Below are 22,501 nucleotides of genomic sequence, written 5' to 3'. Positions count from 1 at the left end.
AATATCCGGTTACGTGTGGACGGGGCCTTAATCCACAGTATATTTACACTGTTCATGGTTGAATCCAATACCAAAATGATCATTCAATTCAAATTGCTTATCTCCAAGGGGATAATTAATGAACAGACTGAAAAGCTTCTTGACGACGTGGATCAGGGGGTACTAGCCTGACCATAACCTTGAACAGCCAATTCGTAAAAGACAAACGGTCGAAATTCCATTCAGCGACCACCACCTAGGTGGTTGCTTGCGGGAGGTGGTCACCTACGAGAGTTTAGACCATATTGGGTCAAAATTTTGTCTCATTAGCAGATGGTAACCGCAGAGACTTACCCTACACATCAATGCACTTCTATATCCATGTAATAAACATAAACTTGACGTTTCGTATGTTTAATATACCACACAAACTATTTAACTCTTTAATTTGTAGCCACATAAACTAATTCAGCTTCCAAAATTATTTAAAAGCCAATTTCGAGTAAAAAATCCAGTACTTCCCATTAAAAATTCCTGTCTCTTGTACTCATGTGTACTGCCCAGGAACGCGAAAATGTTACAACACCTTATTATCCAATTTCCGCTCTATTATCCTTCAAGTCACGTACGGGAGGTTAAGAGGGAATATCCACTAAGACCGAGCCATATTGAAAACATGTGGCACATGATGAAAAATTAAAACTTTTCATATTTCGCCCAGCGATAGCCTATGATAAGCCCCCCCGGGGGGGACTCCCATATGGAATGGACGGGGATGCTCGTCGTCTCGCTTAGGGGTGTAAATTTCGAATTTGGTCTCGCTTAGGGTGTTCTGGGCAAAATGTCATTATTTTTAGCCGTCAAGGTCTCGTTAAGGGTTGCACGCGAAGAAATAACAAAACAGAAAGAATTTTGATTCTTTATATTTACTCAATTCATATAAACAAATTCGCCATCATTAAAAGTCACTGTACTTTTTATCTGTCTGTTTTATAAACTGGTCTCTTTTAGGAGTCTGCATAAGCTTCGGCCACGCCCAGATTGGTCTCTTTTAGGGGTTAAATTCAAAATTTCCGACGAGCATCCCCGTCCACTCCATATGGGAGTCCCCCCCCCCCCCGGGGATAAGCCTAGGAACGTGGTGGATTTTTTTCTTCTTGAAGTAGTTTTTACGCCCGCCAAAAAGTCACAAATTCGTTACGGCCCCACGTCTGGTCGAAAACACGCAAAATTTATAAGTGACTCATACCTTATCATGAGCCTAACTCTGTTCAATCCGCATCACAATAGCATTCCGCAGTTTGAGCCTGGAAATTTATTGTTGAGGGGTTTACTAATGGGATGTTGGAAGAACACGAGAAAAGCTTGTAAATCACGAGCCGTTAGGCGAGTGATTTACGAGCTCTTGAAGTTTATTGCGTCAGTAAACCCATAGAAAGAGTGGTCTATCGCTTTTATGAAATAGCTGTCGAAAAAGTCTGTCAATGATGTCCTCTACTAACTATGATGAGAGGGAAATTTATTGTACTTTGGTGATCAAGTTGCTTATTCTCATGAAATTCATGAGATGACGCGAGAAACCAATCACAGCGACTGAAAGAATGAAAGCAGACTCCGCGCGGGACACGAAATCCGCAGAGCAAAGCGACGAAAACATTTCACGCAAAGAAAGCGTTAAGAAAGGATAGGAAAAGCCATTTAAAGGTTATCGGTGAAAGGCAAAAAGTATATTAATTAACTCAAAAGTATTCTGACGGGGAAATTCAGGGATTCGTAGGTGGAATCGGTCATCGCGAAAGTAAAAGGCTGTACGAAAAGTGTGCAAGTAGTCCAAACTTCATGTGCTTGGCGAAGCGATTCAACGCAGTGTTAAACGACAACTTTCCAAAGTTTTGCGAGTGGAATAAAGTTTAGTTACAGAAACGCTGCTTCCGAAATTTATTCAGAATTTATTTACTTACGCTGAAGGCTATGAAGTCCGTGTTTCTCTGTATTTTGCTAAATGAAAGCTATTGCTTGAAAGCTAAGCTTATGGAAACCAAATTCATTTATCGTGTTAGGTGTGCATGCATTTAGTTTAAACTCAAAATTTCTGATAGAAGGAAATCTTTTCCCTGCTTTTTTGGCAACCCAAATTGATCAGTCAGGCCCAGCTGACTTCGTCCTCCACGGACCGTGCCGTGGAAGGAAAGATAAACTTAAAGCTTTATATGACAACCAACTTCTGGTCCTTTTTTTCCTTGCAAATTTCCATGTAAGCTTGTATGTTGAATGAAAATTAAGATATTCATCTTACTGATATCTCAGCCAGTGAAAGTCAAAACTGTTTATTACATTTGTTATCGCTAGAGTTCCGAGTTCTCTAGTTCCCACGTAGAGCTGCCACAGATCAAGAACCTTGGTTTACCGGTACAATGGAACACAGGTTTAGCAACTCTATTGACCAATCAGAGCGTGTGTAGTATCTCAGTTATTTTATAAAAGTCTTTTGAGGCCAATTATACTTCTGAGGGTTAATTTTCAAGGTCATGTTGAGCCGGTTAAAAACACTAAAATTCGCTTCCTCAAAATTCTTAATTATGCACACTTTTTCTAGCAGCAAATTCACTACTTGGTAAAACACGGAAACACCTAAAATTCTGACTTTTCGAAAGAGGAAATGTCAGTGTAAAACCTGGTATAACTATTTTTTACCGGGCTCTTCATTAGTGCTGAGTACTGACACTCTCAAAATCGTGATAATCAAAACACTAACCTGCTAGAAAGGAAAACAATAGGCAAATGCCTGTGACTAGATAATCAAAAGGAATGTGAAAATGTCTTCCTCGGTATTTGGACTTAAACTATGGCAGAAAAGTAATGTTTAGCTCACCTTCTGTAAGATATTACATTCACATATTAAGTACTGGTGTATTCAGAATCCTACACGATAACACTTGTGACGCGTGGAGTTCGGCAAAGTACATCATCTTGCTATTGACATTAACAAATGACTCCAAGATAATCCACCATATTGCTATCCCTTGTTTGACTTATTTGCATCATCTTTTAAGTCATTAAGATGACTGAATTGTGCGATATCATTTCCTTAGACAACCATTCAATCTGTGCAGTTATCATGCGATTTCTGGCGCTGCAATATTATACAGGTCATGCTTGGATTCTTCAGTTAAAATTTTCCTTATCGAAACCCACCAATGACCGATGACAAACTTTACATGAGTCTTTCAGCCAATACCATCATGGCTAAACTGACCAATTACGTTCAACGGACGAGACTTATAACATCATCAACTGATGAACACTATTCCCTAACTCTGAAGATGACTTCTGCTCAGGTTGTCGAAACGTCAGTCACCAACAACAGTTCTTTTCAGAACTATCCTTACCTGGACGATCACACCATACAAACTAATGATACTCCTGGGTTCAAACCATTTACTTCGTTTTCATAATGTTAATCCAACAAGTTTGTTTGGTTAAGATACACAGCGCAAAAAAAGAAGAAAAGAAAAAAGAACTGTTGTTGGTGACTGACATTTTGACAACCTGAGCAGAAGTCATCTTCAGAGTCAAGTGAATAGTGCTTGTCAGTCGATGGTGTTACAAGTCTGGTCGGCTGAAGGTGACTGGTCAGTTTAGCCTTAATGCTATTGGCTGTAAGACTCGCGTAAAGTTTGTCATCGGTTTGGTCAGTTTCGATCCGCCTATTGTTAGTAAAATTGGTCTGTTAGAGGTCCGTCTAGTGTTAGTTGAATTAAGTAAGTCTGTTAGAAGTCCGTTTGTCGGTTTCATTTACGTCATGGAGGCGCCAGTCCTTGTTGACATATAGTTTGTACCGTAGGTTTTCGCTGAAACGCTTCTCATATCATTGTTTATTAATTTGAAGTGGTTTTTGATGGCAAAGGTGACAACAGAATAAGAACGCGCTATTCGGTGACTCAACATGCCAGACGTGACTATCTGATAATTAGATTAGTTTTTGTTTATCTGTGAATAGCGTTTTGAAAAAAATTGTTGTTCTTCTATTTTTCCCCAGATATTTAACTTAAGACCATTTATCTCCAGCACTGAAGAAAAAGTGTTTGTCGTTCGGTAACACATTCAAAACTGAATTTATTAAGTTGCTGCAAGTAATAAATACATGCTATCTGGATACGTGCGTGACAATGTTGTATAGTGCAATTAAGGTGCAAGTGCATATGATTAAAACATACAAAGGTGCAAGCGAATGTGCATAACACCTTTCCCTTTTTGGAAGATAAAATCAATAATAGAATGTCCATTATATAGTGGACCTAAACATGATTTCTCTGAACTGTTCATGAGTAAACAAAGTTCTTACATCTCCGCAAGAAAGTCATTAAACTAAAGTGTTCATGTAAACAAAGTCTTTACATCTCCGCAAGAAAGTCATTAAAGTGTTCATTCCATAAGGAAGTCGTTGAATCGTGAGGGAAGTCTACGTTCTCTTGTTGAACGGCGAGGTGGCGGTGTAGGCTCTTGGTCCAACGGCTGATCCGTTTCCTCTGTTTGTCCACTTTCAGATGGTAGGGATGCAGTTTCCAATCGGTCCAATTTTTCATCATAGTTGCCCACTGCAGGTTCTGCCTTTGCCTCCCTGATTTGTGCGTGGTTTCGCCGGACTGGTCCCATTGCTGTGCTCATGAGGCAGGACCTTGGTGCAGGTCTTCCAATTACCTCCCCATAGATCCAGGGTTGGTGTTTGTTCGTAGGCCTAGGTTTCACATACACTTTTTCTCCTTTTGAGAACTCGGTTAGCGGCGCCGACACCCGCTTGTCGTACTGAGCCTTAGATCTCCGTCTTCTTTCCGCAATTTTTTCTTGTACTGGACTTGGGGACACTGTCTGTGGAACAAGTTGACGCGGAGCTGTGGGAATGATGTCCTGCAGTCTTCTAGACATTAGGCGTTGTGCTGGTGAGTAATTGTATCCCTGCTGGGGTGTGTTTCGGTATGCTAGGAGGGCCAGATAGGGGTCCTCATGGCGAGACTTTTTCAGAATGTTCTTTGCAATTTTGACTGCGAACTCCGCCTTTCCGTTCCCTCGGCTGTGGTATGGTGATGATTTGCGTATGATGAAACTGTATTCTCGAGCAAAACGTGAATATTCATGGCTTTCAAACTGTGGGCCGTTATCGGTTATGCACTTGTCTGGAATTCCATGTCGAACAAATTGTCTTTTCATGGCTCGAATAACTGTGTTAGCTGATGTGTTCCCGCTGAGGGGGTCTAGTTCAAAGAAGTCGCTGTAATGGTCGACCATAACGAGGTAGTTGCTTCCATCCAGCTGAAAAAGGTCGGCACTTATTTTGGACCACGGTCTAGTGGGTATCTCATGGGATTTCATTGGTTCTTGCGGTCGCTCAGTTAGGTATTGGGCACAAAGTCCACATGATAAACATTTCTCTCTGATTGCAGCTTGCATTCCTGGCCAGAACAGGGACTCGCGTGCCCGTCTTATACTGCTGTCAGCTCCCTGGTGTGCTTTGTGTATTTTCTGTAACATCTCGTCTCATAGAGTGGCTGGAACAATAACTTGATGGGACCTGTAGAGGACACCATCATAAACTGAAATTTCATCTCTGAAATTCCAGTACAGTCTCAGGTGCTCTGGGGTTTCCTTTCTTTCTGAAGGCCACCCATTCAATACCACCGTGTGTAGGGCTGCTAGAACTGGGTCTTTGGCGGTTTCTCGTCTTATTCGTTTGAGTGTGTCGGGTGTAACTCGGTTTGGTTCAAGATCCATCTCAGCTATTTCCAAACGGAACACTTTGCATTCTTGCTTGGCAGTGGAGGAGGGCTGACCAGTGACGGCTGCACGAGACAGGGTGTCCGCAACGTAGAGTTCCTTTCCTTTCTTGTATCGGACAGTGAACTGATATCTTTGCAACTTCAGCATCATTCTTTGCAGTCTGCAAGGAGCTTTGTTGAGAGGCTTCTTGAATATTGTCTCAAGCGGCTGAAAACTGCCAGGAACACACAACAGGAACAAGTGAATTTTACGAGCAAATCAGCATTTGCAAATCCGCGGCAAAATCTGAAGCCGGTACAGCAATTGTCACAGTGTTTCTGGTGTGGCGGCAACCATCAACAGCCCCGTCAACAGAACTGCCCAGCATTTGGCAAAAGATGTGGAAAGTGTGGGATCTCTGGTCATTTCGCGTGCGTCTGTAGAGGTGGAGCAAGGCGACAAGGACGACAGCAGCAATCAAATTTTGTCGATGAAGACAACGGTGAAGAAGCATTTGTGGTGGATTGCGAGACACCCTCACAACCTGCAAGGAAATTCTTTGCCCATTTACATCTCATACATGGAGAAAAAACAAAAGTAGTGAAAGCACAAATCGACTCGGCATCCACGTGTAACACCATACCCATCAGTCTACTAAGCGAGGTGTTTCCTGACGTAAAGATTTTGCGGACCAGAAGCAGGATTAACACGTATGGAAGCGAAACTATGCGCCCTGAAGGCTAAGTAACTTTGTGTTGTGACAGAAGGGGCAAGATTCACACCATAGATTTTCTTGTGGTCAACGTGCCTAATGAGAAACCACCACTTCTCAGCGGAAGAGATGCACAAGCCCTGGGTTATTTGAAGATGTATGCTGATGAAGCAAACGCAGTTGAAGAAGAAATTCCGCGCAATATGCAGTCACCTCCACCACTAGGAAAACTGACAAAGGAAGACTTGCTTCACCACTACTCAAACGTATTTAAGCCAGGCTGTATTTATAAACCGTTCTCGCTGCCGGAGATAGAGATGCCTGGAGACATGCCATGGCTTTATCAGGCTTGGTCCATTTCAGTGCGTCAGTTTCTTTCGATGGATCGAACCAATTTTGCATGATGCAGTAATCTGTCAAATCTTCTATGTATGTTTCCAGGTCGTGCTCGTCATCTCCTGTTGTCTTAAACTCGGGAAACGGGGTGTTCGAAGCCATATCGCTGTAGACTGAAGAATAGTTGAGTCGGTAAAGCGCTAGATCCGTTAGATTACTAAAAATATCCCACCGTTGCCACCATGTTTGTCGTTCGGTAACACATTCAAAACTGAATTTATTAAGTTGCTGCAAGTAATAAATACATGCTATCTGGATACGTGCGTGACAATGTGCATAGTGTAACAAAAGCATATCGCCCTTAAGTTTTCGAGAAAACAAGGGGATCGTGTTGTGTACCCTTACGAGGAAAACAAAAGTGTCAAGTTACAAAAGTTCGCGTGAAAAGTAACATTGTCATGTCATAGTGTAGAATGGCTATTGTTCTTTTGACATTTACTTCCAGTTATATAGGTCTGTCATGATGCTTGTTACTATTCATAGATGCCCAAAAGGAGCTCATTCATTGGTTGCTATGAACACACGGCAATGCTGCCAACATAAAATTGTATTTTACTCACTTTATAACAAGACCCAATTTAGCATGTTCTGTTGCCAGCTATAATCGTAGATTTTTTTTCGGTTTTGATATTCCACAAAACCACTTCAAATTAATATCGATATCAAAACCCATGGCACATGATAAAAAAAGTGTTCATAGCCAATTCCAAGAGGTCATTAGAAAGTCGCCAAGTCATTAGAATTTTCCCATAGACCTGTTTGAATGCGGGAAGTTAGTCGAACCTGACTTGTTGGGTTTTTGATTGAAAAGTCCTTACTTATCTGACTGGAGTGCTGCAATATTTTGTTTAAATATTAAGTCTTAAAATCTGATTAATTAGTTTACTTTTATATGGATTCCATTTACTGCATTGCTATGTAACATTTTAACCTGGTTTACTGTTTAATTGCAGCAAAAGAATTGCGAAATTGAAGACCTTACTCGGTAAAGAATTTGTTGAGATGGATTCTTCATTATATTAAAGGTTTTAAGTAAAGGCAACGCATTGAATGGTTTAGTGTAATGTAGATATGTGTCCAGTAATGACAATATTGGGCTATTATTGGTGATCAATCGAATAGGTGGACAAGTATCAGAATGAATGTGAGTTTCTATGATGTTGTTCAGTAGTTGATTTCATTTGAACTTAGTCGCCTTGCAGGGTCTGTAAATGTTTAGCGCACTTCTCAGCAATCAGTTTACTCTCCAAATCTCAAGTGTCAGCTGAAAGTTACAACCTTGAGTAACGCGCCACTATCGGTTAGAACACGTTTAGACTCTCTTCTGCTGTGCAATACAATTCAGTGGCCATTTATGTGTTTTATGAAGTAGACTGTCTCTGGTAATTGGTAGAATGTTTAGGATTTTTGAACTACTGTTTTGTCTTATTACTAATAACAAAGAAATATGCATTAACGATGTGGAATTTTTTTTTTCAGACAACTGGGTAAATCTCAGGAAGTCATTGATGTAAGAGAGCGTATTAAGTATATTGATCATTGTCTATTTCCTGGGGTTTATATACGTAATTAAACCGATACAAGACAACTCCAATTTCTTTTGTTGAATTGTTTTCGTTAAGCAAAATTTGAATAGTCAAACTTCAAAGTAGCATTTTGGTGTACTTAAGCCACAACATCTTGTTAATTCGAAGTTATGCAGAAAATCTTGCAAAGAGCAAAAAATAAATTTCATGGAACTAAAATTATCGTGAGAGGCTAAGGTTTTCCTCTTCGGTGATGAGGGTTTTGTTTAAAAAAAAAATGGACTAACGATTGCTCAATTATTTACTATGTACTAATATTTGATTGACAGTTTGTAATTTCTTTAACTCTGCTGACTGAATTAAGCCTGCATTAATGAAGAGATTTTCACTGTTTTAAATATGCTTTATTGGGATGGTGTTAAAGTGCACCTAACCCCAAAAATTTTTTTTCGCTAGAACGAACCTACTTATTATTTGAAATAGTTCTGCGAAAAAATTTTTGGATTCCGTTAAATCCTTAATTTTCTGTGCCATGACGAAATCTCGAAAACAGCTCCAAAACACCGCCATTTTGTTTCACGACCGAGTTTGAGAATGGGTCCAGCGGCTCTTGTGACGTTTACCCAGGAAGGTTGGATATCTCATTTCCTCTCATCTCCTTCAGGATGGTGCAATACACATTCGAAAAGTGCGCAGAAACGCCTTCAAGAGGTGCTATCGGCTGTTGCAGCAATATTCCAGATTTAAAGAAAGGTAAACTGTACAATTTACTGGCGATGATCGGCTAATGGTGCAATAAAGACGTAAACGATGGTTGATTTTGTCGAACTGAAACAAGCGAACTGAATCTGTGAGAACCATTGAAGAACTCTCACTGGAATTTGTTCCGCAGACTTTCGAACGCTGTTTTCATAAATTTTCTGCTTAAAGCTAACCAGCAATTTGTAGAAATACCACCGACAACCTATATCTTCCAATCCCACAGTATTTATAACATAACCGGCAAAGCTGTGTGATCCGGTCATGATCAAGAAGCGTTATACTGATACGTAAATAGATCGCAACTGTACGCCGCTAACCAACACTTATTTCTCTTTCGATTTAGATGAAAGTCGAAGATTGATCCTCTAGAATTACATGATAACAAAATTGTTAGACTCACAGAGTTTTTCGAAGGTTTGGAAATCAGCAGTGTGACAAAGATTCTGTGCAATAGCGTCGAAAATATGACCGCGTAACATTATCTGCGGACCGCTTAGGGAACACATCCTTTTCGCTTATCCGACGAATTTCACTGCAAACTTTGAGAACAATTTACATTGGTTATTTGGAGTTACGACTTAAAACGTGTGACAATGTGAAATCGGTAATTGTATGAAATGTTTCCTTCCGCCTTGCTTCCCGCAGCTTCAAAAATACAGGTCCAAACAATACGATTTTCAATCGATCGAAGCCAATGTTTTGGAGGTCATCAAGTCTCAAAAACTGCAACACGTACGTCGCTCTTATAAACATGAAGCATTCAACTGAAAGTAAAACACAAACTGGATTTAACAGAACCTTGACAAAATACATTCTCGGTAAGGACAAATGTAAACGGGCTATAAACACGCGTGGGAATCTTATGTTTAGTTGACGAAATTACCATCCAAAGCAGTCCTTGAGTTTTCTTTCCTGCTGTTCGTTTGCCTGCTCCTCCACTTCGTATCTAGCTTTCCATTCCTAATATACAAGCAGCTCGTCCGCAAAGACGTCTTCCCCGTCGTCGCTTGAAATATTGCAAATTGCTCTCAAAGCTTTAAGCAGTGAGTTCACAGTTGTCGAACGTGCTCGATCGAAGTTTATTTCGGAGCCTTCCGAATCGAAACTTAACTCTGACTCCAGTGACGAAAAAGAAATGATTCTGAGACAAAACTTGTACGTTTTAGTCCCAAAATACATCGGAACGATTAGTTTTGCATTCTATTTTCTCGAGCAAATACAGTGAGTTGACTGAGGCGCTATTGTGTTTGGTTCCTGGGTAGACGTCATCAGGTACCGCCGCCCCAGACTCCCTAAAACGCGGTCGTGAAACACTTAATCGCGACTTTTAAAGGGCATAGGAAATCGAGGATTCAACCAAATTCAAAAATTTCTTCGCCCAAATGCTTCAAATAAAGTCTAGATTTGTTTTAGCGAAAAAAAAATTTTGGGGTTAGGTGCACTTTAATAGCCAATTTCCACAGGTCATTTGAAAGACACCAAATTATTAGAATTTTGCTATACACCTGTTGTAATTTAGGAAGTTAGTCAAACCTCATTTGCTTGGTTTTTAACGAGAAAAGCCTTTGATGTGTTACTGGCACTTTTTTAAAATATTAACTCCGAAAATCTGATCAATTAGATAATTACTTTTATATTGATCCCGTTCACTAAATTTCTATATAATTTTAACATTGTTTACTTTCTTATTGCAGGATCAAAATGTCAAGATCGAAACTTCATTCAAGTAAAGAATTTCTTGAGATATATTCTACATTAAAATATTTATGCTTAGTGCATGTGTGATGTAGTTTTACCACTATTTTTGCTAGAGAAGAGACAAGATATAAGTAAAGGAAAAATGCAAGTTTCTAGACACTTTACTGTGATTGCTTTCATTGGAATTGAGTCACATTACAGAGTCTGTCACATTGTTATTTGTCACTAGGAAAAAATTTTCATTAACTTTATGGTTTTCCTTTTCAGCAAATTGAAGACAAGCGAGAGGCTCGTGATAGTAAGTGAAATTAAGTAGAACAAGATTTTTTTAAAGAAACGAGCTACCAATCGATTGCCCATTAGTAATTGCCAACGAGACAGGCGAGTGAAAATGTGAGCCTGTTGAGGCAGCAGGATATAGAGCCGTGAGTAGTTTGATGGCTAAGCAGAAAAAATCTCAGATCTTTCAGCTCAATTTATGTGTAATCCAGTTCCGTCAGTGATATTTTTTAGGCCATATTAGGATGTAGCTGGATGTTGTCAATATATCGCATGAACCAATTAGAACACTATTTTTCTTTGTGACGTGACAAGGCTTTGATATTTGTTCAGCTCATTGGGTGATTATGTTGGCTACCATTCTACTTTTTGATGCGTATATATCTTACTGAAATAATTCGTCAAACAGATGGCAAACAAATCCCGAGCATTACCCTGCATCAAATAAACAACACTCGAATTCATTCCAGAAAACAACTCGGGTCGTGTTCAGCTTTAACAATTGTACGATTCAATCACAACAAATCCAAGATGTATACCAAAATAATCGCTGAACGAGGGAAAAGAAATTGATTTTAACACCTGTTATACTGGAAGTATAACACGTATGATCTTTAAAAATACAAAAAAAGTGTTCAGCGTTTTGTTCACTTACTGAGTTGAAAAATAAACAACGTTGTGTTCAATTACAGCAATAATTTGAAACATTAACTGAAATAAATTGATTTTAACACCTGGTATACTAGAAGTATCCCAAATAAATATTACAAAATTCAATTGACTCTTGTTTACTAACTCATTTCACTCGTTGGCACTTACTGATAGGTACAACTAGTATAATGTACTAATATGTGATGGAAAGTTTGGATTTTCTTTAACTCTGTCCATTAATAAGCCTGCATTTATGAAGGGAATTTTCTGTTCACTGATAAGCCTGCATTTACAAAGGGAATTTCATTGTCATAAATACGTTTTCTTGGGATGGTGGTAACAGCCCATCTTAACAGGTCATTAGAAAGTCACTAAGTCATTAGATGTTTCCTATGCACAGTCAAACCTTAGTAGCAGGGTTTTTAACCAGAATGCCCTTTCCTATCCGACTGGATTGCTGCAGTATGTTTTTTAAATATTAACTCTTAAGACCTGATTAATTAGTTTACTTTTGTATGGAACCCCTTTACTGTATTTCTGTAAAATTTTTTCTTTCTAATTTTGTGGTCTGAACTGCTGGGTAGCAACAATGATGTAAACATGTTAACCAAATCCATGTTTAGTGTTGGAGTGAAGGTATTTAGTCATAATTTTAACACCCAAGTTTTAACAAATTTGTAAGACAGCCACATTCGCACTGAACAGACGCACTGCAAAATGGAATATACTTGTTTTAGATAATAAAGAAACAAATTGCCAGTCATGTGATCTACGCATCTGTCAAGTTCTCCAATAGATTTTACGTAAAAAACAATCAACAATGAACATGCGAGAAAACTCAACATACATATATTAAGTAGAGTCAACATATTGTTTACTTTTTTATTGCAGGAACGTGAATATTCACTCCAAAATCTCTGGAGGTAAACATTTGTTGAGTTACATTCTGCATACAAATTTCTATCTATAAGCAATGCATTTTATGATTTAGTGTAATGCAGCAAAGAACTGAGGGTATTGAAGGCGTTTCTCGGTAAAGAATTTGTTGAGATGTATTCTTCATTACACTTTTTATGTAAAGGTGAGGCATTGGATTGTTTAGTGTAATGAAGAAATGTGTCCAATAATGATGGTATTGGATCATTATTTGTGATCAATTGAATAGGCGCAGACAAGTATCAGAATGAATGCAAGTTTCAAGACGTTGTTTAGTGGTTGATTTCATTTCAGCTGAGTCACCTTGCAGGGTCTGCAGGGGTGCTGGAATCTTAGTTATCAGTAAAATGCTTAGCCCACTTCTCAGCAATTAGTACACTTTCCAAATCTCAAGTGTCAGCGGACAGTTACAACTTTGAGCAACTCGCAGCTATCGGTTAAATTACATTTACATTACACTCTTTCCTGCTCACAGAGTAATACAATTCAGTGACCATTTACTTGTTCTTTGAGGTAAAACATCTGTGATAGTTGGTAGAATGTTTAGGAATTTTTAACTACTCTTTTGATTAATCACTAAGTATAATTAACTAAGAAATATTCATTAATGATATGGATATCTTTTTCAGGCTCTTGCATGAAGCCGCAGACTACTCTGATGTAAGACAGCCTAAGTAGATTAATCAGAGTCTATATATTTAGTAGACCGATACAAGACAATTCCAATTTCTTAGTTTTGTTGAATTGTTTTTCAAATGGGAACTATTGAAAAATCACTAAGCAATTAACTTTTAAGAGTCAAACCTCAAAAGACAGAGAAAACAAACCATTGATGTCTATGATTGATAATAAGTAGCATTTTTGTACACTGAAGCTAAAACATCTGGTTAATTTGCAGTTATGAGACAAATCCTACACGGAAAATAAGAAATGAATAGCATGCAATTAAAATATCTTGAAAGGCTAGTTGTTTTCCACTTTGATGAACAAGATATTTTTAAAGAAATGGACTAAAATGGACTAAAATGAACATTAGTGATGTACTAATATTTGATGTAAAGTTTGGAATTTCTTTAACTCATTTGCGAAGAGAATTTCACTGTTATAAATATGTTTTCTTCGGATGGAGTTAATAGCCAATTCCAGCAGGTCATTAGAAACCTGATCATTTAGTTTAGTCTTATATTGATCTCCTTTACTGCATTCAGTAAAATTGTAACATGGTTTATTTTCTTAACTTATTGCAGCAAAAAGAGGGCGAGATTGAAAACCTTTCTCGGTAAGGAATTTGTTGAGATATATTCTTTATTAAACGTTTTACATATAGGAAATGCATTGAGTGGTTTAGTATAATGTAGATATGTGTCCAATAATGACGGTATTGGGCTATAATTTGTGATTAATTGAATAGGTGGAGAAGTAGCAGAATGAATACAAGTTTCTAGACGTTGCTCAGTGGTTGATTTCACCTTGCAGGGTCTGCAAGGGGTGCTGCAATCTTAGTTATCAGTAAAATGTTCACCCACTTCTCAGCAATCAGTTTACTTTCCAAATCTCAAGACTCAGCTGACAGTTACAACTTTGAGCAACTTGCAGCTATTGGTTGAAACACATTTAGACTCTCTCCTGCTGAGCAATACAATTCAGTGACCATTTATGATTTTTATGAAGTAAAATGTCTCTGATAGTTGGTAGAATGTTTAGGAATTTTGAACTGCTGTTTTGATTACCAGTAATCACTAATTAACAAAGAAATACTCATTAACCATATGGTTTTTTTTTCAGCCAACTCTGTGAATCAAAAGAAGACCTTGAAGTAAGAGAGCTTATGTATATTAATCACAATCTATTTATTTAATTAGACCGATACAAGACAATTCCCATTGCTCACTTTTGTTGAATTGTTTTTTAAAATGGAACTATAGAAAAATCACTAAGCATAACTTTGAAAAGTCAAACCTCAAAAGACATAGAAAAAACCATTAATGGCTATGATTCGTAATAAGTACCATTCAGTTTAAGTGCACTGAAGCAAAAACATCTTGTTAATTTGCAGTTATGAGACGATTCCTACAAAGAACATATGAACTGAATATCGTGTAATAAAAATATCTCAACAGACTAGAGTTTACCTCTTTGATGAACATGATTTTGTTTTAAAAAAAAGGACTAACAATTGATTGCTCTTTAGTAATATACAAATATTTGACGTAAAGTTTGGAATTACTTTAACTCTGTTCACTAATAAGCCTGCATTTTCGAAGAGAATTTCACTGTTATAAATACGTTTTATTGGGATGGTGTTAATAGCCAATTCCAACAGGCCATTAGAAAGTTACCAAGTCATTAGAATTTTCCCATGGACCAGTTTGAATTTGGGAAATTAGTGAAGCCTGACTTGCTGGATTTTTAAGTCAAAAGTCCTTACTTATCTGACTGGAATGCTGCAGTATTTTGTTCAAAAATTAACTCTGAAAACCATCCCATTTACTGCATTGCTATAAAACATTTTAACATGGTTTACTTTTTAATTGCAGCAAAAGAATTGCAAAATTGAAGACCTTACTCGGTAAAGAATTTGTTGAGATGGATTCTTCATATAGTAAACGTTTTATGTAAAGGCAATGCATTGAATGGTTTAGTGTAATGTAGATATGTGTTTACTAATGACGGTATTGGGCTATTTTTTGTGATCAGTTGAATAGGCGGAGAAGTACCAGAATGAATGCTAGTTTTAGACGTTGTTTAGGGGTTGATTTCATTTGAACTGGGTCACTTTGCAGGGTCTGCAGAGGGTGCTTGAATCTTAGTCATCCTTACTTTCCAAATCTCGTCTCAGCGGACAGTTGAAATATTGAGCAACTCACAGCTATCGATTAGAGCACAATTAGACTCTCTTCTTCTGAGCAATACAATTCAGTGGCCATTTATGTGTTTTATAAAGTAAAACGTCTCTGATAGTTGGTAGAGTGTTTAGGATTTTTTAACTACTGTTTTGTCTAATTACTAATTAACAAAGAAATATGCATTAACGATGTGGACTTTTTTTCCAGCCAACTGGGTAAATCTCAGGAAGTCATTGATGTAAGAGAGCTTACTAAGTATATTGATCATTGTCTATTTCCTGAGTTTTATATACATAATTAAACTGATACAAGACAACTCCAATTTCTTTTGTTGAATTGTTTTTGTAAATGGGAGCTATTGCAAAATCGCTAAGCAAAGTTTGAAAAGTCAGACCTCAAAGGACAGAAATAGACCATTAATTGCTATGATTGATTATAAGTAGCATTTTGGTGTACTTAAGCCACAACATCTTGTTAATTTGAAGTTATGCAGAAAATCCTACAAAGAGCAAAAAATTAATTTCATGCAACTAAAATTATCTTGAGAGGCTAAGGTTTTCCTCTTCGGTGATGAGGGTTTTTTTTTAAAATGGACTAACGATTGCTCTCTTAATTACTGTGTACTAATATTTGATTGACTGTTTGTAATTTCTTTAACTCTGCTAACTGAATTAAGCCTACATTAACAAAAAGATTTTCACTGTTTTAAATAAGTTTTACTGGGATGGTGTTAATAGCCAATTTCCACAGGTCATTTGAAAGACACTATATTATTAGAATTTTGCTATACACCTGTTGCAATGTAGGAAGTTAGTCAAACCTCATTTGCTCGGTTTTTAACGAGAAAAGCCTTTGATGTGTTACTGGCACTTCTTTAAAATATTAACTCTGAAAATCTGATCAATTAGGTAATTACTTTTATATTGATCCCGTTCACTAAATTTCTATATAATTTTCACATGGTTTACTTTTTTATTGCAGGATCAAAATATCAAGATCGAAACTTCTTTCAAGTAAAGAATTTCTTGAGATATATTCTACATTAAAATATTTATGCTTAGTGCATGTGTGATGTAGTTTTATCACTATTTTTGCTAGAGAGGAAACAAAATATAAGTAAAGGAAAAATGCAAGTTTCTAGACACTTTACTCTGATTGCATTCATAGGAGTTGAGTAGCGTTACAGAGTCTGTTACGTTATTAGTCACTAGGAAACAATTTTCATTAACTTTATGGTTTTCCTTTTCAGCAAATTGAAGACAAGCGAGAGGCTTGTGACAGTAAGTGAAATTAAGTAGAACAAGATGTTTTTAAAGTGCCACTGAAATGAAATTTTCGTATGTGAGATTTTTGCTTAGTAATAAAGTTTCAACCTTACTTGGAAACACTGTGGACTTTTTTCCGCATACGGTAAGCGAAAACTGCTTTTTCAGCTGTTCGAAGTTGGCTGGTTAAGTCCAAAATTGGTGGCCATCTTAGCGCGGCCAAAACAGCCTAGTGACGTCACTGGTTGTATTACTCTCATGCCGCGCTGAAAATTTGGAGTGATTATGGGAGAAGAGAATACTGTTCGAAGCCCCCCAAAAAACATCTTCAGGACATCTCAGGGCTGTAAAGCAGATAATAACAGTAGCCTCAGACATGAAGAGGTGGAGAGTCGATCCTGGGGCTTTTCAGTCTATTTAATTGGATATTTGCAGGATATTTTATGTAAGCAAGCAAACGAGCGGGAGTTCTTAAATCGCAAAAAGATTGGGACTCTTGGTGAAATGGCCAGCACTCAATTAAACAATATCTACACTCATAAAGTAAAATAGACATGAAAACAAGAGAAAGCGGCTTTTGAAAATATTATCCGAAGTGCTGCTGCACGAATCGCTGCAACAACGCTTTGAGTTTTCGAGTCGCTTCACTTCAAGGAAACCGGACGCTTTGTGAGTTTCACCTCGGACAAAATTGTGCCACGGTGACCTTTAGTCTAGTTGACCTAAGTTAGTGATTCGTTTCACTCAGGATTTTGGTATGTCACATTTAACCTTGTTATTATGTCTAAAGTTTAGGTTTTAAGTTCAAAACTACAGTCAACTTGTACTTATCTTAAACCAATTGTTTAATCTTTGCTTGAATCCTCTGTTGATTCATGTCCAAATTGTATCTAGGATTCATTGTATGTGTAGTTTCCAAAACATTGTATTTGTCTCTACATAAGACTCATTTTAGTGCTGAGTTCATTGTTGAAATTAGATATTTCACTGTTAGTCTAGCTTTGTTTAACCCAGCTATGATGACAGATGTTGTCCTGACACAAAGTAACAAGTTTACAGTTTTCTTAGTTTTATGTCGGACAATTATTCAAATTGCTAGCAAGATCAGTTTATTTCATTGTTTTGCTGTTTTGAGCTATTATTTGGTTTATGTTTCACTTGTTTTCAGTTAATTCACATTTAGTTCTAAGAATAGCTTTTTATTAGTGCCAGATAAGAGGATTAATATTTTACTCAGTGTCATGCAATGCTTTGTAGGAATTTAGTGAATGCTCATTGTAACACTCAAGTTTTACTATTATTTCTGTATTATATTTTGATTATGTTATTGTAATATTTTTAGTGATTTGCTATTTTAATTTATTCTTTTCAGTTTGCAATCACCCTTTCTTTCCTTTTGTATAATTTCTGTATTCCTGCATAAATAAATTTTATTGTGGCTACAAGTCTGTTTCGTTGTTCACTAACAACACCAGAACCTGCCTCGGTCACATTTGGCGCTGCGAGCAGGGTACAAAAAAAAAGAAGTCGAAAAAAGTCAGCAATTTTATAAAAAGGGTGGTTGCAATAATAGCACAAGGATCAAATCACCATGACTACAGAGGAGCTATCAACAAAAGTGGATGAATTGACCCAGATGTACAAGGAGGCAATGGAAGAACTAAAAGCCCTGAAGGAATCCACCAATCCGACTCAAGTGTCATCCTTAGTACCAGCAACAACAAATGGTGCAAAGCAAATTGTTGTCTTTCCCCGCGACAAGAAGATAAAGAACTTCACTGGGAGGAAAACAGAAGGTGACCAACCAGTTGAAGACTTTATAGAAGAACTGAAGACAACATTTGAGGCACGAGAAATGACCCCACCCGAGAAAGTGGACTTCATAATGTCTCACCTGGATGGACCAGCAAAAGAAGAGGTACGAATGTACAGCGAAAAGGAGCGAAGTAACCCAAGCTTCCTTCTGGATGTTCTCGCACGAGCATTTGGAGAGAAACGTTCCAGCTCTCAACTCCTGAAGATGTTCTACGAGCGTAAGCAGAAAGAAAATGAAACACTTCGAGGGTACTCGTACAGCTTGAATGAACTACTCAAGCGCGTCACCAAAGCAGATCCAAAGGCAGTCCCTGACCCAGAGAAGACTCTACGGGACCAATTTGCAGACAATGTAAGGGACCCCTTTCTTAGAAAGGAACTGAAGAAGTTCATCCGAGAGCATCAGCCCGCATTCTTAGATTTAAGGGAGGAAGCCTTACGCTGGTCAGAAGAGGAGGAAAGACCACAGCGTGCAAGGCCCCCATTATCACAGGAAGTAGCAGCTGACATCCCAGATGAGAGTTCTCAGTGTAGTGCTGCTAGCTCCGTCGTCACCCCCATGGATAAGGTATTGGAGGTCCTGCTCAAGCAGCAGAAGTCCTTAGAAGAACTGACGAGTTCAATTAGAGACCTCAAGCAGCCAAGGACCCAAATCCCGCCCAAGGAATGGAGTAGACAGCGCCCTAATATTGTTTGCTTCAAATGCAACAAGAATGGACACATTGCCAGGAACTGCAGGGTAAATGATGACCGCCTTGTCAGGAAGGGACCACCACAAGGTAGACAGCGCCCTGACAAGCCGTCAAACTAACTCCCTCTGCCACAAGGAGCCAAGTGACAGTAGGGGACAACAGTGGCTCAAATATGGATGTGTCAAGAATGTATGAGAAGGCAGTTGGAGAGTGCCCAGTGGCGACAGTACGACTGGGTGAAGTGGACGTACCTTGCCTCTTGGACTCAGGATCTGAAGTATCCACAATTACAGAAGAGTTTTTCAATGAACACTTTCGCCCTCAAGGGAAAACACTTTTACCTACCGGCGATTGGTTAAGACTTACAGCAGCAAATGGACTAGAGATACCATATGTCGGATACCTAGAACTGGATATTGAAGCCCTGGGAGTCATGATCCCACAAAGGGGAATTTTAGTCGTTAAGAGTCCAGCGAGTGAAGAGGCCAGGCAACGTAAGAAGATAACCCCTGGATTAATTGGAATGAACATTATTACCCAACTGCAAGAACCTTACAAAAATGGAAAAACGGACATTTTACCTGAATGGAGTGAAGTGTTGAAGATTGTTTCAAGTGCCAAATCTATTTCAGCACGTGGTTTTGCAAAAGTAGCCGGTAAGACCAAGGTTAGAATTCCGGCTGGATCTGTTTCTGTTGTCAAAATAACTGGATGGCATGGACCTCAAACAAGTAACACTGCTGCTCTTGTGGAACCATTAAGTGGACAGACTCCGGGAAACCTGATTGTCATAAATACAGTTACCGGTGTAGTTAATGGACAGCTTCATGTAAGAGTTGCGAACATTACTGATGAAGATGTCTGGCTTCAACCCCATACAAGAATAGGAGTACTTCACGAGATTAATAATGTTATGGATACTAAAAACACTGTTGACTTCAAGAGAGTTTCAGTCAATGAAGAGATGGTGTTTGTCAGAGAATCCACAACAGAAGAAGACCAAACACAACCTTTGGCATATCCAATTGATCTATCAGCCGTAGAATGTACACCTGAGCAAAGAGAGAAGCTTGAGACTCTCTTCCAGAAACATGCCAGCGTCTTTACAGAGAATGAGAATGACCTTGGATACACAGAAACAGTCAAGCACAAGATCCCAACTATCGATCAAGTACCAGTTGCACAGCCTTACAGAAGAATCCCACCAAACCAGTTTCAAGAGGCAAAGGATCACATACGAAAACTCCTGGATGGTGGCATCATTCGAGAAAGCCATAGCCCTTACGCCGCACCTATTGTGCTTGTCAGAAAAAAGGATGGATCCCTGAGACTATGCGTTGATTAAAGACGTCTTAACTCCAAGACAGTAAGAGACCAGTTCCCTTTACCAAGAATTGAGGAATCTATTGATGCCATTGGAGGTGCAAGATGGTTTTCAACGATGGACCTCGCAAGTGGGTTCAACCAGGTTGCCATGGACGACGAAGACAGGCACAAGACTGCCTTCACAACGCCGTTCGGAATCTTCGAGTACAACAGAATGCCGATGGGTTTGACCAACAGTCCCGCGACCTTTCAGAGGCTTATGCAAACCTGTTTGAACGATTACATCTTTCAGATACTGCTTGTGTACCTGGATGACATCATCGTGTATTCCAATACCTTTGATGAGCACATAGAGAGACTTGACAGAGTCTTTACACGACTCCGAGAACATGGATTAAAACTCAAACCAGAGAAGTGTCACTTCCTTAGACGTAAAGTCACATATGTTGGTCATCAGATCTCTTCTGATGGTATCACAACGGATCCTGAGAAGACTCAAGCTGTATCAGAATGGAAACTGCCAACAACTGTTAAAGAACTGAGATCATTCCTTGGATTCTGCAGTTACTATCGCAGATTCGTCAAAGACTTTGCAAGGATTGCTGGACCATTACACCAACTAGTTAACAACTGCCTGCATGAGCTGAAAGTGGAGAAGAAACTTAAAGTCCCATTTGTGAAAAGGTGGAATCCAGAATGTCAGACTGCATTTGATGCATTGAAGAAAGAATTGACTCATCCCCCAATACTTGGATTTGCAGACTACAGCAAGCCATTCATCGTAGAAACAGATGCCAGTCATGTGGGACTTGGAGCAGTCTTATCACAAGATCAGGATGGCCAGCGCAAAGTCATTGCTTATGCCAGTAGAAGATTGAGGCCAAGTGAAAGGAACCCAAGAAATTACAGCTCCATGAAGCTTGAACTGTTGGCATTGAAGTGGGCAGTAACTGAGAAATTCAGAACCTATCTCCTTGGTTCAAAATTCGAAGTTTACACCGACAACAACCCCTTAAAGTACTGATATGTATGTGGCGATAAAGCAAACCCTGCTGCGGATCACAATTTTCAAAGATACATTTTGTCTACCACAAGAACTCTCACTTATTAGTATCATAAAAGGATGCTCTCTGTGTGCAAAGAAGTACTCGACTCAAAGCTTATGGACCGTTAATAACTTCGTGATTGTGTGGATGGCTGATGCACTTACGGCTTTTGATGCAGTAAAGTTGCCGAGGATACTAGTATATTCAAACCTTGTTAATAGACCTTGTTAATAGATAAACGTGAGAATCCAAATTTCAGAACCAGGCTAAAAACAGATGACGAAATATCGTGTTTAGGCTTCAGGACATGATACAAAAGTTCCCACACTCGTCTTCGAAATCTCCAATCGAGTACTCAAGATGTTCGAAAAGTATTCTGAGCTGTTCTAATCTGTAGCATTCATTCTGGTGAATCTACATTCTTTGGCGCCCTCCAACATTTATGATGTGTATTTACTGTCAAGGTTGGACTGAAATTACAAGGTAGAAAACTAGTAGGTATTGACAATATGAAGAATAAACTTAAATAAATCAAGTGAAAACAAGAGAGAATCTATAGCGCTTCTTGCGTGAATACAACCAGTGACGTCACAAGGTCCTTAAACTCGGTTCCAGAGCCCAGACACAGTTTTGCTCCAAAAAGTCAATTTCAGCAGCTAAAATAAGCACTTACCATTAGGACTTGACAGAAGTAAAGTTCACCATTATTTTAAGCACGTTTGAAAGTGTAAATTGGGCTAATAAAAGAGAGTACGAAAATTTCATTTCAGTGGCACTTTAAAGAAACGAGATACCAATCGATTGCCCATTAGTAATAT

The 22,501-nt window shown here is 38.5% G+C and overlaps 2 protein-coding genes, 1 long non-coding RNA gene and 1 pseudogene across 3 annotated transcripts in view; all 4 read left to right on the top strand.

Annotated features, from left to right (window-relative positions):
* The first annotated feature begins 5,541 nt into the window (after positions 1-5,541).
* Positions 5,542-6,899, top strand: LOC149118102 (uncharacterized; annotated as a pseudogene).
* Positions 6,900-7,604: 705 nt separating this feature from the next.
* LOC110046847 (uncharacterized) lies at positions 7,605-13,603 on the top strand. Its single transcript, XR_016202237.1, has 7 exons — positions 7,605-7,613; positions 7,795-7,826; positions 8,321-8,351; positions 10,824-10,855; positions 11,095-11,125; positions 12,649-12,680; positions 13,323-13,603. It is a non-coding gene; the product is annotated as an uncharacterized LOC110046847 (long non-coding RNA).
* Positions 13,604-13,682: 79 nt separating this feature from the next.
* Positions 13,683-22,501, top strand: part of LOC110046844 (uncharacterized) — a 33,021-nt gene continuing 24,202 nt past the window's right edge. The window contains exons 1-6 of the mRNA XM_089289300.1: positions 13,683-13,972; positions 14,479-14,509; positions 15,231-15,262; positions 15,747-15,777; positions 16,521-16,552; positions 16,789-16,819. Of these exons, the coding sequence (XP_089145426.1) occupies positions 13,914-13,972; positions 14,479-14,509; positions 15,231-15,262; positions 15,747-15,777; positions 16,521-16,552; positions 16,789-16,819 (216 nt within the window). The 5' untranslated portion in view covers positions 13,683-13,913. The remainder of the gene's footprint in view (positions 13,973-14,478; positions 14,510-15,230; positions 15,263-15,746; positions 15,778-16,520; positions 16,553-16,788; positions 16,820-22,501) is intronic.
* On the top strand, positions 18,341-19,430 carry LOC149118101 (uncharacterized). The gene has a single exon (XM_089289293.1). It carries the CDS (start codon positions 18,396-18,398, stop codon positions 19,428-19,430), a length of 1,035 nt encoding a protein of 344 aa, XP_089145419.1. The 5' UTR covers positions 18,341-18,395.

Source organism: Orbicella faveolata, unplaced genomic scaffold (assembly GCF_042242905.1).
Source record: "Orbicella faveolata isolate gen_17 unplaced genomic scaffold, um_ofav_v1 contig_1, whole genome shotgun sequence".
Taxonomy (NCBI): Eukaryota; Metazoa; Cnidaria; class Anthozoa; order Scleractinia; family Merulinidae; genus Orbicella; species Orbicella faveolata.
Note: the sequence above shows the minus strand (reverse complement) of the source record. Positions and strands in the feature narration are given on the sequence as shown.

Bases quoted from the DNA above. Each gene is read 5' to 3' on its own strand.
- LOC149118101 (XM_089289293.1), top strand. From the start codon at position 18,396: ATGACTACAGAGGAGCTATCAACAAAAGTGGATGAATTGACCCAGATG.